Source organism: Amphibalanus amphitrite, unplaced genomic scaffold, assembly GCF_019059575.1.
Source record: "Amphibalanus amphitrite isolate SeventyFive unplaced genomic scaffold, NRLGWU_Aamphi_draft 000860F_arrow, whole genome shotgun sequence".
NCBI classification, from domain to species: Eukaryota; Metazoa; Arthropoda; class Thecostraca; order Balanomorpha; family Balanidae; genus Amphibalanus; species Amphibalanus amphitrite.
The window spans coordinates 48,561-67,362 of NW_024882354.1; the positions used below are offsets into that span (position 1 = coordinate 48,561).

The 18,802-nt window shown below is 53.7% G+C and overlaps 1 protein-coding gene across 2 annotated transcripts in view; it reads right to left on the reverse strand.

Moving 5' to 3' along the window:
- LOC122367262 (thrombospondin type-1 domain-containing protein 4-like) overlaps nt 1-18,802 on the reverse strand; it is a 102,619-nt gene that overhangs the window by 1,798 nt on the left and 82,019 nt on the right. For both annotated transcript variants that reach the window (XM_043340210.1, XM_043340211.1), the window contains 9 exons: nt 8,117-8,321; nt 7,094-7,266; nt 6,656-6,854; nt 6,076-6,282; nt 5,825-5,954; nt 5,276-5,474; nt 1,193-1,426; nt 783-929; nt 230-548 (listed from right to left, as the gene is read on the reverse strand). In XM_043340210.1, coding sequence (XP_043196145.1) covers nt 230-548; nt 783-929; nt 1,193-1,426; nt 5,276-5,474; nt 5,825-5,954; nt 6,076-6,282; nt 6,656-6,854; nt 7,094-7,266; nt 8,117-8,321 — 1,813 coding nt within the window. The remainder of the gene's footprint in view (nt 1-229; nt 549-782; nt 930-1,192; nt 1,427-5,275; nt 5,475-5,824; nt 5,955-6,075; nt 6,283-6,655; nt 6,855-7,093; nt 7,267-8,116; nt 8,322-18,802) is intronic.

Sequence of the window (18,802 nt, forward strand, 5' to 3'; positions counted from 1 at the left end):
TGCGTAAATCAGGAATCTGTAAGCAGTAAACAGAAGTCACCCCTACCTACCTCTACAAGCCTTAACTACCCAGTTCTACTTTCCCTGATCATCCGTACAAATTCCTGTACCTCCCTGCGCCAATACTCGCCCACACGTACCTCTCCTGGGACAGTCTGCCAGCAGGCAGGCCCGGCTGTCCTGTACCCCTGTCCTGTACCCTACTGTACCCCCCGTCCCCTGTACGTACCTCTCCTGGGACAGTCTGCCAGCAGGCAGGCCCGGCTGTCCTGCGGCCGTCCGTCGGCCGGGCAGCTCTGGGCCGCCGCTCCCGCCGCCGTCAGACAGGCCACGGCCCGGCTCTGGCGGCCGGCGCCGCAGCTCGCTGAACACACCCCCCAGTCGGAGCCGTGCCAGCGGGCCGCGCACGCCCCGCCAGAACACGGCTGCCGCTCAGCCGGCCGCGGCGCCGAGCACGCCGACTCGGACACGACGGCGGCCCGGCCGGCGTCCAGCCGCACACAGGTCACGGGGCGGGTCTGGGCGCCCGCGCCGCAGGCGTGAGAACACTGTGGGACGAGCAAGGGAACGGATTAGAAGTCTGTACGGTCATCAATAAGAGTTCCGTATAAAGACCGGGCAGCTGCATCAAAATGCTTCTTCAAAGTGAGGATAAAACGTCTTGAGATAAATAAATAACACGTGTCTGACGGCAAAAGGACAAACAGCTAGCACTATCAACCGGTGACCTCATCTGTCCCATGCTCCAAATCAGTTAGTACCACCACCTCTCGCCGACTCACCCTACTCCATGGTCCTGTGAACCAGACTCCCGCGCAGCCTCTGTCCGTCTTGCAGGGCCGGGTGTCCTCGGGCCGGCGCTGGTTCTCACAGGATCCGGAGCAGACCACCTGGCGCCACTGGACGCCCTGGCCGCACTCCACAGAGCACTGGGGGGGGGGGGGGGGGGAAGGGAGTCAGTTGTCAGACGGACGATCTAAGAGAGGTCATACAGGATCAGCTCGGACAACTCAGCACGACGGGCTTGGTAGTTTCTCAGACCTTGTTCAAGCTTCATATTAAAAAACATACCAACTGTATTTTCCAGTCTTTTGAGGTGGAAACCCTTCGAACTTTGCAGTCATGCGATAAGGGCAGCTCCCTATTGTGCTCTATTATCCCCGTCCACCAGCCACCTCAGTCGTCCACTGACCTGTTCGCTCCACTCGCTAACCATCCACGAGTCGGTCAGCGACTCCGACTCCGACTCCGACTCCGAGTCGTCAGAGTCAGTACCGGTGTCGGTGTCCTCAGCCGAGCCGCTGCGACACATCCTCCGGCGGCACTGCTGGGTGTCGCGCGGCCGGTCCGCGTCCGAACACAGGCCCTCGGCCGGGTGGCAGGTGACCTCGCGGGTCCGCTGACCCCAGCCGCACGTCACCGAACACTGCGGTACAGGTCAGAGGCAAGGGCGGCGCCACCGTGGGGGCAGTGGGGGCAGACTGCCCCCACTGGCAGGAGGCCGTGGGGGCAAGACTATGTTTTTGCCCCCACAATATTTGGCTGATGTATGGGAACAGAAGAACGGTGCAACATTCATTATAGGCGGTTATAATAGTACGCCTGTTTTTGACGGTCCTCGTATCAAGTGCGTCAGCAGAACGTTCGTTCTCGGACCGTCTGTCGCATATCTCCTACTCCCACTCATTCTCCTACTCATTTTCATTCACCAAAAGGCTGCCCTCGAGCTTGATCTCGAGGAGGTTGAGAAGCAGTTTATCAAAAGTCGGTCAGAGAAGAGATCACCCTCTTTTGGGAACCCTTAGACTGAGACTGAGATCAGAGAGGTATGACAAAATGTGATAGGTATGTATATCCCGGGTTATCTGGAATTGTATGTGGGTCGCCCTAATGGAGCTTATTCTCGTACCTATATCAATCGTATGTGAGAGAATCGCACATATATACGTACTACTGGGAAAAGGAGAAATAGATACTGACTATAGTTTTGAGGAACACACCATTTTACATCTCAACGAACAACATAACGTTTTCACAGGTTTGTGTCTCGCAATCTAGTTTTATAGTTTTATTTCGGCCGGGCCCGGGGGTAATCCTAACCACCGCAGCCCGGGGTAGCCCTCCCCCCTGTTTAACTCCGTTAATAAGGCAGCTACGGAAACAAAAATGGTACCAAACGAAAAATATCTATGAGAAGATTTTAAAGCACCTAAACTTATTGACCTCAGGTCAGTTTTCAAGGTCAGAATTCAAGGCCAAAGGCAAAAACCGGCATTTATGTAGTGGTCTCAAAGTACGTGTTCCAGAGGACGGCATGGTGCATAAAATCGGCTAAAAGGGATGTTGAACAAAAGAAAAGAATCCGTGGATTCCGATGATGTGCATAACATTCAAATTCAAGGTCACGATCATGCTCAAAATTGACCACAAACTTTGCACTTTTTCTTATATCTTGTATACTAAATTCCGAGATGTTTTGATATGTTTTCAAGCTTAGCGGACCCCTATTTGTGCTTTAGCTTACGATACAAGGCTGCTACAAGGTCAAAGTCACAAGATAGTATCCTTGCTAGATGCTATTTCACTATTCAAGTCAGGCATGATAATTAAGACATGTTTTGCCATACTGAGGCTCTAAATGAATGCTTACAGCAAAATGGATGCCAGAGGCCCAGAATCGTGATCAGCGGCTACGAAATCATCACAAATGACCTTCCATGTGTAAAAAATCAACCAAATGTCATTCGAGGTCACATGAGGTCAACATAAAACTTGACCTTTTCCAAACAATATATATGTCATTCGACGCGTCTCGACAAGACTAATGCGAAGGTACCACTGCCGTAGCTCCAGGACCATTTTTGTTGAAGTTATTTGCGAAAAAAGAAACTAAAGCCCCAGCTCGGGGTCGTTGCCCTGACCTCCGACCTCAGGTCACCAAAGTCACTTAAGTTTTTTTCTAAGTTAACCCGCGAGTTGCTGGGGGGGGGGCGTTAAACGCCCCCACTTTTTTCGCCGGGCCATAGCATAAAAACGGCGCGCCGCAGGCGCGCCAAATTTTGGGTACCTGTAGGGAATTGATTGAAGTTTATTGTGACAAAGTTTCAAAAAAATCGGTCGGAAAATTTTTGAGATATCGAGGTTTTAGTGACGTCATGATTTTTGAATTTTCAACCGAAAACGGCGTATGTTCAAAAAATCATATAAAATCACAGAATAGACATACAGACATGCCGTAAACGCCATTAGACTGCCAATACCATGAACAATCAAATGGCTATCTTCGATTATTGATTATCGTTCCGCATTTTCCAAAATCTTGAACTGAATCTTGACAATTTCTCGTGACTACTTCACGACTATGATACATGCATTTCTTAAATTAAACTTTTTTAGCCAAACACGTACACATATGATAAAATGAATGTCACCATCGTGTTCTACGCCCCAAATTACCCATAAAACATGTGTCACGGGCTGCGAATATCAGTTTTGATTTTCGGGGATATGTGCCTACCCGGTTGACCTGACCTTGACCCTGACCTATGCTTGACTGACCCCTACATGGAGCTGACACTCTTGTAGGTCTTATACGATGGATTGTGCACCTTTTTGACAGATTTTATGACGAGAGGCGCCCATTGCGAAGTCCTGAAGTCCATGCTACTGAAAGGCCGATTTCAGGTGGTTGACCTGACCTTGACCCGACCTGTGACCTCAAAACTCAACTTTAAAGTACTCATCTGAAGCGTCTCGTCGCGCTCTTTCGTTTGCCGCCTCGTGCGTTTCGCTGCGCCTATTGGTTCTCGAGTTATCGGCTGGGGGCGTTTAACGCCCCCCCCCCCCCCCCCCAGCAAACGGTGGGTGGCGAAATACCCCAGCAACTGCCGGGTTAAATGCTACACAACCGTGTTCGTAATTTGTCTTTATCTCTAAAACTCAATTTTTGGCAGCTGGTTGAAGTTCACGTCTGTGACGCCGAAGTTTGCCGTGCAGGAGTCTAGAAAAATCGGCCCTGAGACGTTATCAAGGAGGTTAGGTCCAAATTTTTTGCTTTAAAAGATGTCAAATTAATGGGGGATAAGGTACAGCAAGTTTCGTCTTTCTATCCCTAAGCGTTCGTGAGGTATCGCAAATATTCGCCAGGGGGAGGCGAAAAACGCCCCCCTTCCGGGCCCGCGAGGGTTAAAGGGACCCTCCCACCTTAACATTAGATTTGAGTTGAGATAGCCAAAATGGGGTCCCTGGCTCACAATTACCGGTTTCGGCACTCACAACATCGAGAAATGCCTTAAATCGGAAATATTGAATTTCAAAATTGCAGCATTTTGATTCAGAGGGGCTAATGCATAGGAATACCCCTCTGAATGTGTGACGTCAGCGCCGATATCTAACGATTTTTAAATGTTTGACTAAAACGTTTTGTAGCACGCGGTGGTATATGCTGCGTTGCGCGCAACAAATGCCGCACTTTTAAATAAAGTCGCTAGGAACAGCGGAGATCCCAAAAAGTAAACAAAAGTAAAAGTCTAATATCTTGAAAACCGGTGAATATTTTTCGATGAAATTTGGTAGATATTCGTTTTCGCTCTTTCTGAATCGAGCGACATCACTTTCATGCCAATTCATAAACTTTTTTGAAGGTGGGAGGGTCCCTTTAATGGTTAAACTCAATACGCCTATGCATGAAACCTGAAACCAAAATAATTTTGAATGACAACATCTAGGGACAAGGTGCTAATGGATTTTGCAGATCGGCGTTATCAGACAACAGTCGGGTCAGTCTCAAGCTTGCCCCCACTGGCGAAAATTCGTGGCGCCGCCACTGGTCAGAGGCCAGAGGTCAGGTCACAGGTCACCTCGCGGGTCCGCTGACCCCAGCCGGAGGTCACCGAACACTGCGGGACAGGTCAGAGGTCAGGTCAGGTCAGGGGTCGGGTCAGGTGACCTCGCGGGTCCGCTGACCCCAGCCGCAGGTCACCGAACACTGCGGGACAGGTCAGAGGTCAGGTTAGGTCAGGATAGGTCACCTCGCGATTTCTCTGGCCCCAGCCGCAGGTCTTCCAGCACTGGTCGGGGCACATCAGGTCACAGGTCAGGTCACTGGGAGGTCACATGAACGGGTCCAGGTGTATGTACTGTAAGCGATTAACGTTGCTTGCGCGGAACACATGATTTCTAACATCGAAGCCTTTTATCCAGACATCCACTGATATCACGCCAGCCACTACTACCCACGCAACCCTCCCACGCAGCCCCCATCCCCTCTACTGACCGGCGACCATCGTCCGATGCGCCAGAGGCCGCCGGCGCCGCAGGCCGGCTGCTGACAGGGCCGGCTCTGGTCGGCCGGCTGGCCGCCCGGACACCGCTCCGGCGGCTCCATCCGGCCGTCCCTCACACACACCATGGGGCGGCTCTGCTGGCCCGAGCCGCACGAGACGCTGCACGCAGACCAGGCGCCCGGCTGCCACCTGTGGGAGATACAACGGGATATACGTCAGGACTGGGGAGGTACAGCAGCGAGACGGAGGCTGTCACCTGCACAAACACGAACGGTAGGTACACACGTGAGGAGTGGTGGGGTAGATCAGCGGCAAGAGAAGCTCGAATGGTTTTATACGTTGTCGAACATCATTTTCTGTTAACGAAAACTCACGAGACACCAAACGATCGCTGGACATAACGTGTCAGGACGGAATGTCACTGCGGCATTGTGAAATCTTGGCTGACTGAACACGACTGCACGATGGTCTTACATGGCCGGGCAGAGCTGCGGGTTATAACTAGTACCTAACTGAACAGGGTTGTGTGATTATCTTACATGGCCGGGCAGGGCTGCGGGTTGCAGCTGAGGGTGGTCGGCTCCGGCCTACTGAGCTCCTTACAGTCGCGGTCCGGCGCCAGCTGCTTCCGCTTCCTCTTCATACACACCACTTCCGTCGTCTTTGTACCTGAGATATCGGGATAGCGGTCAGAAGGCAGCAGCCAGCAGGCGTGTCAGAACCAACAAGCACCAATACTTCCCTTCTCCGGCTGTAACCAGATTACTCCCCTCCCCTCCCGCCCTCTCACCTCCTCCGCAGGTCTTGGTACACTCGCTGAAGCCGGTGACGACCCACTGGAAGCGGGAGCGTCGCCGCCGCCGCCGTCGGCGCCTCTTGTGTCCGCCGGGAGTAACGGAGGCGCCCGGCCGCTGGAACGGTGCGGCCGAGTCGGGCCGCCGGAACGGCGCTGTGCCGCCCGCAGCGGGGGACTGGTACAGCGGCGAGACGAAACCGCCTGGGGGGGGGGGGGGGCAGGCGTTAGAGAGGGTGGAGAGGGGGCGGCCGACGACAGACGAGATTAAGGCAGCCAGGCTGCGACGTTTGCTGCGACTTTCAGATGGCGACGCTAGCATATCAAACTTCATTCGGCTTGAGCCCGTATACGGATACAAATGAAAGCAAGACAGACAATATATCACCAATGCCGGTAAATAAAACACTACCTCCATCACGACCCAACCTATGTTTTTACTATTGTCATTGACTAGAAGCTGACACTAATCCATCATTGGAATGCTTCGCTAATACAATATACATTATACATTATACATTATCGTCCGAAGACAAACTCCATGACCCCTCGTCCGCGATTAGTTCCTGCGACTGACCGCGAGAGGGCAGCGCGGGCGCGTCGTGCGCCGGCGGCGGGTCGGCCGGCCGGCGCAGGGGCACCAGGCTGTCCGGCATGGCGGCCACCTTGCCGGCGTCCGGGCCCGTCAGCAGCCGCGGCAGCACCGACGTCAGGGACGAGTTGCGCTTGATGGCGTACTCGTACTTGATACCGCGGTTCACCTGGCGGTATAATAGCTGCGGGGGGAGGTCAGGTCAGGTCAGGGAGCAGGTCAGATCAGCGGTCAGATCACAGGACCAGTTGATGGTCAAATAGCAGAAGCGACTGCTTACGTCAAACGAGAGAATACGAGCACAACCAATAGACTTGTGCACGTACAACTCAAGGTTAAAACAAAGCAACGACAAATGCCAGTAAATAAAGCAACGTTAAAACACATTAGTGAAATTCCACTCTTATGCGACCAACCACTTACGAATATATCGACGGGCTCTGTGGTGGGTCCTTTGGCCGATATGATCTCGCCGACCTTGCGCTTGTGGTGCTGCCGCTGGTATTTGAAGGTGGTTCCGGCGCCGGCGTAGTTGCCCGACAGGTCGATGTTCCAGTTCCCGTTAATGATGAACTTGCCCCGCGTGTCGCCCAGCGCTGAGACGGAACGGTGTTAGAAGCATGCGTCAGTTAAGTACAAACATCAGACATGACGCTTTGTCGAGATACGGACACCATTAGACACCAGACATCGGACATCGTTCCCAGACGGAGGTGAAAGTGTGCCCCTCTCAGCCCTCTAGCCGTCCCCAAAAACCGGCGGTGACCCACAGAGCTGGCAGCCGTTCAGAAGATCTCGCCCGTCAACAGCCCTTCATAAACACTTCACAAGTTCAGACCTATCCCAGACCATTTTACCAGTTCACTGTGATCCAACAACAAGCACTAATCAGCACTTAAAGCAATCCTGGCTATATGGGCTGGACGACGTCACTGTCTCAGACCGGACCTGTCTGCCCTCCAGACGACCTCACTGACCTCTGACCCCCAGCCCCCTCTCTCTGACCCCCCTGACATCATCACCGGATAGACGGTAGCCAGGTGAGCCCGTTTGTTGGTGTTTGTCCGTCCGTTCCCTCCAGGGAGCGCTCCTCACCAGGGCTCCTCACCAGAGAACACATCCAGTGTCTCAGGGGTACAGGGCCGGTGAGGTGCTAATATAACAAACGGCAGAGAGTGGCAGCGGATGTTTGAGTGTAAGTGTCTGGGTGACTGACGGGTGGGCCATGTGAGATGAGTCGACCTGGCAACCGATCGAGAACTCCAGACACTCCTGTCTGACGTACCGGGGTACTTTCTGAGTGGCGCCACGCTCTGCTCTATGCTCCCTCGCTTTCGTTACTCTGTCTGACGTATTGCACTGAGGTAGTTTTTGGTGGCACCACATCCCCTGTGCTGTATGACTCCTTCCCTCCCGTGCCCCCCCCCCCCTCCGCTGCTGACGTACCGAGGTAGTTTTTGGTGGCGCCCATCTCCTCGATGCGCACGGAGCAGGCGCCGGCCGGAATCTGCACCACCTGCCGGTAGCCGACCTTCATGTACGGCTCGGTGAACAGACCAGAGATGATCTGGCACGTGCTGTTGTTACCACCGCACTCGCCGCAGGCGTCCCGTACCCGGCCCGAGCCGACCACACCGTCACAGCCGACGTGCTGCGGACAATACACACACTTTGGGTTACACAGCCGCCGACAGATGGCAGGCGCGGCGGGGCGGGGCGCACAGCCACGCGTGAGAGCACGTCAGGCTTGATTTGTCAATTACAAACGTGGATGAATAAAACATCAGCTGTGGTTACTTGGTAATTAGGGATACAAGCGTACAAGCGGAGGTTATGAGATGCATTTGAAGAGAACTCTGGGAGGGCCTAGAAGGGTGGGTCCCTAAAATACCTACCACCACCCGGACAAAGGTAAGTAAGGGTCATTGAGCTCCCCCAACCATGTGCACGATCCACTAAAAGTCATACAAAGCAAATTGAATCTTGGAATCGCTTAAACTTTCGGTTAATTCATTAAAACGTGGGTGTTGAGCATAAATTCAGCCCAACTTGCCCTTCATAACGAACCATAACCTGTGTGAAGGAGCCGAGCCCCGTGAGTTCACCGAACGATCAACACACGAGCAGCTCTCTATCCATGAGGGAGAGGTACCCTGCCTCCTCTGCTGGCTCCCACACCTCTGACGCACCCCGGCCCGTGCCGCCGGACCATCTCCCCCGGATTGGGAGGGTCGCGGTGGGCGGTGGTAGATGGACGGTACGGCACCGCTCGCGGATATCCAATGTTTACGTGTCGGACCGGACTTCTGACTGCATCACTGGTAATCGGAGCCCGAGCGACGACTGAGGCCCAGTGCCGGCTTCTGTGTGGCCTCTCGAACGACACGCTACGAGAAACTGACTCGGGTCATCTCTGATACTGCAATGACTGATACATAAATGCAGGGCGATATGTGACGGGAAACTACATATCTGTCACTACCGATACTATGGAGAAGTGACTGAGCCCTCTTCGGAACTGAAGGTACAGCGAGGATCTGACCGAATCCCCTGTCGAGTGATGCTGGGAACTGCGTGTCGGCTGGCGTGGGGGATTCTCAGAGCGACCCGACAGGCACGGGAGAGGGATGATGGATCAGGCCCAACTATGGGCCTCGGACAGACGGCTGTAATGCCAGAAATGGCAGCGTCGCACAGCCGTTAGGGGGGTGGCGGGCCTCCCAATGTGTATATTTGTCGCCCGTGTCTCGCCAAACATGTCGGCAAACGTCACCAAATCCGCCACGGTTCTATGAACCCAATCGGTGATTCATCCGTGACGTGATTTCTCGACAAGTAGTCACATACCACTGCGCCGTTCTGAAGATTCTCGGGGCCCCATTGCTCTGAATCTGGATACGGTCAGCGCTATCGGTAGAAGTTGAGTCACAGGTGAGTCAAAAGGAGTACGGGGCGCCACACGCCCCTCTGGCGTTTTTTTCCGAGCTGCCTCTGTTCCCCATCAAACACGTCCTCGTCATGGACAAACACCGGTAACCATGTCCCGTGTCCGTCTCACTGAGTCGCCGTGTTCTGCCCAACACACAGAGCAAACATACAGAGACTGAGGGCGTGGTGTCGGCCTCCCGCCCTCTCTCCAGGCTCCTCCCTCTCCCTGGGCGAGAGGGACAGGACCACCCGGTGACGACGGTGACACGAACACCGCTACAGAGGCGCCGCCGAGCCGTCCTGATTTGTCAGACAACACGGCCGCCGCCGGCGCGTCATCGTGAACTCATCGTGTTTGTGGATTAAACCAGCATCGATCAGCGAAACTACACCGGTGGCCGCGAGAGAAAGAGCGAGAGAGAGAGAGAGAGAGAGAGAGAGAGAGAGAGAGAGAGAGAGAGAGAGAGAGAGAGAGAGAGAGAGAGAGAGAGAGAGAGAGAGAGAGAGAGAGAGAGAGAGACCGAGCTGTCAGACCCGATCTAAAGAGACCGCTGCCGTGCGCGCTCGGCTATTGTTTGCATTCCGGCTGTCTCATCGCACCGCTCGCCGTGCCACAACTTTCCGACACACTACCCGACAGGCGGGACGACGTCAGAACCAAGTCGAGACAGCACGGAGAGACAAAAACGACGCAGACAAAACGAGCGGCCCTCCGGAGGCGGCGGGCACGCGCTGCCTCCCGCCGCGCCGTCGCCGCCGGGAGACCCTCAGCGCTCACTAGTGGCAGTGAGGCCGGGAACGGACACTTCTGGGACGCCATCATTCGGTGATCCATTACGGTAAAACTCGCCGCCCGGTCGGTATGTAAATCGGATTGTTTAGAAGTCGCCGCCGCCGCCGTTGTCGTTAGCGGAGCGTGGCCGGACAGGGAGAGGAGGAGCCGGGTGGTCCTATTTGGCGGCGACGGTCGCCGAGGAACGGAGATTGGAGATGGTCCGATGGCTGGCGCCCGCGCGGCGGAAGCGGCGCGTTCCAGACCTGGGTGGCGCGCGACTCAGCCGTCCAGGGGAGCTGCTCGAGTGAGCTGTATTGGGAAGTGACCGGCACCGGCGTATAACGGGCACACCTGGAATGGCGACAAGTCCCGGGATGAGTCAGACTCAACCGAAATTGCCACCAATGAGAGTTCGATTGCTGGGGAGTCTGCTGACGTCTGTATGGCTCAGCAGCTTCCGGGGCTGACAGGCAGTGTGTGCGAGGTCTGCTCATGACGTGACACCGCGGCCGTTTGCGGGTTCGACGCTCTATGGTGCCCCAGTGACCTGAGCTGACCCGGGTCGGCGTCACTCGTCACTGCTCAGCCCGGTGACCTCCAGTGAGCGGTCCAGACCACGTGGGTGTCTAGCCCTGCACTGGATCGAGCCCTCTGCGCCGCGGCCGACTGCTGATGCGCCATATATGTCGAGCTAGCCGAGTGGCGATCGGTGCCGATAGGTTCGTCGCTGGCCTCAGAGGGTCTGATCTGGCAGCTACAGCTGACCCTGACCCTGAGCTGGAGGTCATAGGGACGGACGACCGCGGGCGGGTGGCCGGAGGCGCCCGGCTGTCTGTGGCGGGGGTGGGGCCGGCGGTCACAACTCACACGACATGAGAGCACAACTGGCTCTGCCGTCTGACAAACTGCCGGTCACGGAAGGGCAGAACATCGTAACAGTCATGCCGTGTCTAGCTATGAAGCAACAACATGAATCGCGACACAGCCTATCACCAGCTTGATAAGTGCAACACTCCATGGACCCCGCTAAAAATATAAACACGACGAGCTAGCGTTGGGTCCGAACTGAATCACCAAATCGCTCCCTGAGTAAGAGAACAGCCAAACACGAACGGACTAACACAGACACCCACCGGAGACCCGATTATCACGATGATAGTGATGTCTTTGATCCACATCTCACACGCCAAGTAGTCGGACAGAAACTGATGAAAGGAGCGCCGAGGTGGTCCGCGGCGTGCCAGACAGCCAATGTGTAGAAATTATGATGGATCACCGTGTTAAATTGAGATCGGAGCCGCGGCGGGATCATGAGCTCATGTCGTCTGGTGAATAGATCAGCACGACGTTCATCAATAATGCTTCTGATAGCGTCACTACCAGCTCACTCCATCATGTCGAATTAATTCCTCAGCCGGCAGACTCGGCACCTTGTGTTGGCCGTCACTCGGACGAGTATTAAATGGCTCCTGTCTGGGCGACGCGTTTCATAACTAGAACATCAAAACACGCGGCCCGGATAATGAAACACCTGCTAGCAGACCGTCTGCGGTTCAGAGACGACCAAAACAGCCAGATCTCTGAGCCACGAACAAGACAGGAACATCCTCACCACCCACACGCCCCTGCTGACGACACATGTTCGAACTGACGTCGTCACAGCCTAGGGACGGGTGCGCCGCCTCAGTCACTCCCCGGAGACATTCCTGACGCATTCTGGTGGCGTGTTCGCCGCATTCCGCGCAAATCGCGGCCGCCGCCAGAGCTGGGGTGGGGAGTCGGGGCGGGGAGGGAGGTGACGAGCGGCACATGGCTCCCGTGCACCGCCCCCGGCGCCGCCCTGCAGGCACTGCCGCCGGCGGCTGCCGGGTCGCGCTACTGGAATCGCGTGTGTTTGTGGCGCAGAATCTCCGCCGGAGATTCGATCGGGTGTAAATGTATACCGTTTCAGTCCGTGTATGAGCAATAACATACCGGTGTAGCGTATTCGCGCATGAGCCGAACGTCCATTTCTAGCAATGCATGGTTAAAACTTAAAAATATAAGAAATATAGATGAACGGTCATGTATTAAAAAATAACATCGCGCCAGCGAAATAAGACAAACTTTAGACGTTAGTAGTTTCCGTGGATTCAACTTTGTGAAAAGGCCCTTTGAACTGTCCCAACATCCAACGTCTATGCAGTTATGCTAAAATGTGTCATAAATGTTGAAAGGGACGCCGTATCCGGTGTCCCCAGACGTCAGACGCGCGTCGCCGCCCGCCGACCCCGGAAACCGCACTCCTCTCCGCGGCTGTCTGCCCCGGGGCAGAGTCACAGCACACAGGTCGGAATTCAGGCCGGAATCCATCATCCCATAGCCCGTGGGAGGCCCATCGGCCGCCGCGGTTTTAGGGTGGCTAAACACCGCCTAATGGCGGGTGGGGTAAACTTAGGTGGGTTTATACCGCTCGCGGAACATGAATTTTAGAGCTCGTTTTACATCGATGGTGGGCGTGCGTGGATCGTTTTAGAATCATCTTTTGATGGACGGCTCATATTCGACCCGAAGGTGAAAATATTGATCTTGTAAACAGCTCAGAATAGATTGGCGCTACGACCAATGTAATCTGTCACATGTATTATCCAGCTGCCTGATCGTCAAGGAATGGGTGGCATGCTGACAGGATAATATTGTGATAACAGGTGAAAAACAGTGCGGACAAATATCGGTGTCCATTACAACAGTGGAAGAAATGTGGTGAGCCCACGATTATCGGACTTTAAAACAGTCTAGGAATCGGTGACAGCGAAGCCGATCAATATCGGATACGGCATTCGAGGAACATGCTGCAGGAATTTAATTTTTCCAGTGCATGTCCATTGTTTGCCAAAGGTATTGTCTTCCTATGCAAACCCAGCATTCTGAAAATACCGATATCATGTCCTCCTGAGGCTCAGACTTTTCGCCCCTGTCAGCAACGTAACTTGGAATGACATTCCGTGCGCTTTTGCGCGTCACTATCGGAAAATGGCACCATGTTTTGATTGTAAATCATGACAGTCTCGATTGACCAACAGAGGATCTGATTATTCGCCTTTTGCACGATCACGGTGCCCGTCGTGTGGGCGGCTATTTACACGGATATTCGGTTGTCAACGGCAATAAACCGTCCCAGTCAGTACTGCAGTACTCAATGTCAAATCAGCCAATATCAACACGACAGGCTGAGGCATGACAAGCGTCGGTGATGCATCTCATGAATAGCCAGGCGACAGCCGACTGACAGTCGCCGTAAACGCCCTGCAGTCCAGAGAGACGGAGAACGTCAACCGGGCCTCCTCCCAACCCGTCCGTCTGCCTCTCAGCTCCAAACCTCCCTCCACGGTATCTTCAAACGCTCCCAACATCTCCGTTACCGCCACCGCAGAACGCACATGGCCAACCGCACCGCGCATCGGCCGTCAGAACCGACAGACACACCGCGTGTGGGCGTCTCTCGTCGTTCGATCTGCCGCGCGACTCTGAATGGTCCTCTCAGCTCCCGCTGCCGGCTACACGACCAGTTCCGTCACAGGATTCCGGTCGGGTTGTATGCCGGCGTGTGCCGCTCCCGGTCCCGCCTCCGCGCTGTGCCGCGGCCGGTGGTCGGGGCGGTGTTCAGGGCGGTGGCGGACTCCACCGCCCTCCGCCGCGCCCCGGGCGGTCCGCCGGGCGGTGGGCGGCGGCGGAGCGTCTGTTCCGGCTCAGTAGGCGGAACTATGGTCAAGCGTACCCATTTTCGGGAACGCATTTTCGTTCCCATGTTTGGGAACGATAAACCCAAATATGGGAACGCCATGTAGGAATTATTTAAAACAAGAAAAAGAACCGTTAAATGACGTCCAAAAAATATAAAACGATCGTGAACCGCCTGATATTTGCTCAATATTGTTGGGAAAGAGTTTGATATTGTAAGACCCATCGTAGTTTCAAATCGTTCCCCTATTTCTAAAGCAGTCCATCATCCGGGCCGCGAACCCAAATTTGGGAACGCTCTCGTACACTGGCGCTGCAAGCGTTCCTTATTATGGGAACGGCGTACCCAAAATTGGGAACGATTTCACCGACGCCTTTCAGGGGCTCTTTTCATTAACAAGCATCATGTCCAACGCCGCAAATTATTGTTAAGCAACAATCATCAGATGACCTTTCCGGCAAGACCGTCGCATGTTTCGCCCGGTCTTCTGCGCTTTTATTCCCGTCGATCTCGCAGCGGGCACGCCCCCCTCTGCAGGATTACGTAATTCACAACGCTCAGCGATGTTCAACAAGGTCTTCCATACCTATATCCACCGTCCGCGCCGAGGGTGGAGACATGTCAAGCACCTGTCTGTTTATCACCGATAGTTGACGAGCACAAGGAAGTATCCAAAAATGGGAACGCTGAATATGTTACACCCTCAAAACACCTAGTCCCATGGAAAATCTAGTTTTTTCCTTTCTTAATGAGTGTAAGTGGCAAAAGGCCTGGTAGGATGGGCACGAGGAATGATCGAAATCAGCATAAAAATTATAAATAAGCCACACAGAGCGACCTATATAAGAGAAATTCCCCCAAAACGATCATGCTTAGAAACACGGAAGACAAAAACCACGCTCATGACGCTCCTTATAAAACAATGCTAAACAGCTAGCATCCAAATAAAATATGTCTTTCCGGGCTGATGAAATACAGCTGAATAATTTTAAACCACTGAAACTGAGTTTACAACAGTAGTTCGGTAAAATCACTGACGTTCCACGCGGTCGTGCGCCCCGAGACCAAAAGTCAACAATATTACCTCGGGACTGTCCGCGTGTTCGCTTGCATATGTCAGCATCTGGTGTCGCTAGTATGAAACTTCATAACCAGGCGAAAATTATTATACAGTGACCTCAAAATGTAAAAAACGCTTCATTTTCCTTTAAATTGCATGTTAAATGTAGTATAACCCATGTTTTCACCATTCCGTCATTTCAAAAAAATCATTAAAAATATCATTCGACGGTCAATTTCCTTGTTCAACGGTCAGATTAAAGATAATTTTATAGAGATTTATTAGATACTTAAATTAGCGTGCACTTTTTTGAGACGTGATGCACTAATGAGTTTTAGTGGGCGAACGGCCGAAAAATTACCTACCGTTCTCATAAATGGGAACGCCCGTTCCCATATTTGGGAACTCCGTTCCCAAAAATGGGAACGTTCCTATATTTGGGTACTCATGACCATAGTTCCACCTACTGGGCTGTCAGTCACATCACCTCCCGCAATACGCCTCTTCACGGCACGTTCGCTCCCCTCGATCGCACCATCCGCCGTGTCGCCTCGCCCTCTGATCTCTCCGGCAGTTTTCTGACGACACAATGCCGTCCCCTGTGGCCTCAGTCACTGGTGCCGGCCCCGACCCCGGCTGCTGAGTGATATGTCAATCACAGGGCGGCACCTCACACCCCTTCAGCGGCGGCATTGACACCCAGGCCCTGACACGGGCCGTCCGGCCCACGGGCGGCCGCTGGAGTTGTGGGGACTCGGGTCACACTGGGAGGAGGGCGGACAGTGCAGGTGGAGGGTCTCTCACCGTCCGTGTCGGGCCCGGGTGTGTCCCAGTCCCACCGACACGGGATTAATCACCGCTGTCGGCGGAGCTGACAGAGGGACCGGTACACCCCCGACCGCAGGAGCAGCTCCCATCGCCAGCCCGACCCGGGAAGCAGCTCCGACAGCCGCCGACGGGGCTGCAGCGGCGGCTCAGCCGTATTTTTCAGCACCCACCGCCGGCGAGTGGCGGAGACAGCCATACATTATACACCGGGTGGATGAAGATATCGGTAATGAACCGACCGACGGTAGTGGATTAGCCGACACTTTTTAACGCCGATAGACGCAGCTTAGGTGGAGGTAATAGATATATCAACCGCAACAGTGACAGAATCTGGTTGTAAGTAGGCGGCTTATGATAAAAATTCAACAAGTGCTGGCACCGTCCCCGCAAAATATAAGACAGAGGATTGAAATATATGTGAGCCTCTCTTCCTCGGCGCGGAAAAATAGTAGCGACATGACACGGCTATGCGTGCCTGATATGTTTAGTGCTTGTTACAACCTCTGTGTTGTGTGTTAATGGTCATTTTTGTGGGATATTAAAATTTATTGGCGCTACAAACCGTCCTGGGCATTGTTCTGTCCTTCACACTTCACAAAAGACAGCTTCAGTAGACGTAAATCCGTAACAAGACATCTGACTTACAGTTTGGATCTTTTAATGTTTTGCTGGGCAAATACAAAGAAATCTTATTTGGGATTTCTGTGAAGTGATATTTCTAATTCACAGCCTATTATTTTCAAGTTGTTTAATAACGAAAGTAACTATTGTTTGAAATTTCAGCCAGTATCTTCAAATAGCTCTCAACCATCACACTGAGTCACCATGCATATTTGTGCAATATGAACTCACGTCAGGGCAGCAGAGAGACCCCATATCGGTATATGTGACCCGATACATTAACCCGGTCACCTTGGGCGCCATCGGTGACTCATTTGGGCGATCACTCACCACCCGCTCCCTCTTCCCCCTCTCTCTCTCTCCCTCTCTCCATCATCACCCGTCCCACGTCACTCACGCACCCGCTCGGCTTCCTCCCGCAGTCCTCAGCACATCATCTAACAACGCGATCCCAAAGATGGCGTGGAATGATTGCCTCGGGGCCCAGTTCTGACCGCTCAATACGGGCCGGACGCGCCTCGGCCGGGTCTTTGGCGCCAGCACGACTTTTGGCGCGCCGCGGAGGAGATGCATCACTGCCAGAGAGTGATCGAACCGATAGCAAAGGTCGCGGGTCGGCGGTGAGTCCCGGCTGCGCTGACCCATCCAGTCTGAACGGTGCAATCATCGCCTCAGACTCGGACTGACGTGGCGACGGGGGCGGGTCAGATGAGGTAAATTCAGAGCCTCTCAGAGATCCTCCAGATGAGCTGGAACGATCCAGGAACGAGCGCCGTTCCAGGGACCCTTCCAGGACCTCTGTGATCTGGATAAGCTGCGCGTGCAGTCCAGGGCTGACTTGGAAAGGAGCTCAGAAAGGAGCTGATTCAAAGCCGGAAATGAGACGGCGTATTTCGCGGAGAGATGCGATGTTAGACCGGACCTACTACGAGGTAAGTCTGGATAAACGGATTCCATGATTGAAAATGGAAGAGATGAGTCCACAAGTCCTGGCGACAGCGTATAGCACAAATTTGCAAGAAGGCTTTCATGATATACAGCTAGCCAAGAAGATCAAAACCCTGTTCTGTGCGTCTTGAATAATAAATATTCCGAGAGGCATGTGCCGGATTCCTGTGCCCTATCCAGGTTCTTTCACCTGATTAAAGCAACATTAGATATCGGCTGCTGAGCTGTAAAATAGCTCAACTGTTTACCGTTCCTCACTGTTCGCTAACTACCGGCTTGGCAGCTGGCGCAGCGTTTGACAAAAACGTGATTAGCTTGGCGAACGGGAAAGGTCAAAAATACAAAGAAATGTAAAGAAGTGTTAAGTCAAAAATGTAAAGAAGTGAAAAAGTCCACTTAAAAAGGAATCAGAAAGCCATGCAAAAATCATTTAACGCTAACATTTATATCAATTGCGCATACAAGAGGCTGTGGAGAATCAAAGACGGTGAGCCTTACCTAGCTGAGCGGACCCACCATAGTCGGTAAGCAGACTATAGGACAGTGAACATCCGGGACTGATGAGACTCGCCCTGATTGACCAGACGGACAGTGAAATCCCTCCCTACTGTGGACCCCCAGCGCCGCTCTGACCTCCCGCCTCCCATCTGCCTCTCAGCTCCGCCACCGGGCGGTCAGGTCACTCCACAGACGCAGCACTAATCCCCAGCTCTGCTCCCGCTTTCTAAACCGACCTGCGTATACGGCCACAGTGCGGGGACAATGGGGCGGACAGTCGGGGACAGCGGGTCCGACAGTCGGGGACAGCGGGCCGCACACGGACCGAGCGGTGTAAGACGGAGGACACAACACGGTCCGGCGGACGACACTTGGCCCGGGCGACACGGGGGGTAAGTCGGATCATCCGCCCCCCCCCCCCTGGGCGCACCTACGGCTGTGGTCAGCAGCGTTTCCGGTGGCTGAATGGTCGACAAAGACAGACATTGGACCAGACATCGCCTTCCGGCTGTCACTTACCGCGTGCAGCACAAGGGACCGCGCACTGGGTCCAGACCACCGCACACCACCCAGCGTATACAGACAGGGTACACAGTTTACATAATTCGGCCAATTAATACCCAATTCATTGTGAGGCAGGCGCTGTTAGCTGATCTCATCTCGGTTTGAGTAATTGTTCGGAAATTGCAATCACTTTCCGGTCTAAAGTTTAAATTGGTGTTAAACGATCACACACAACCTACCCTTATTTTT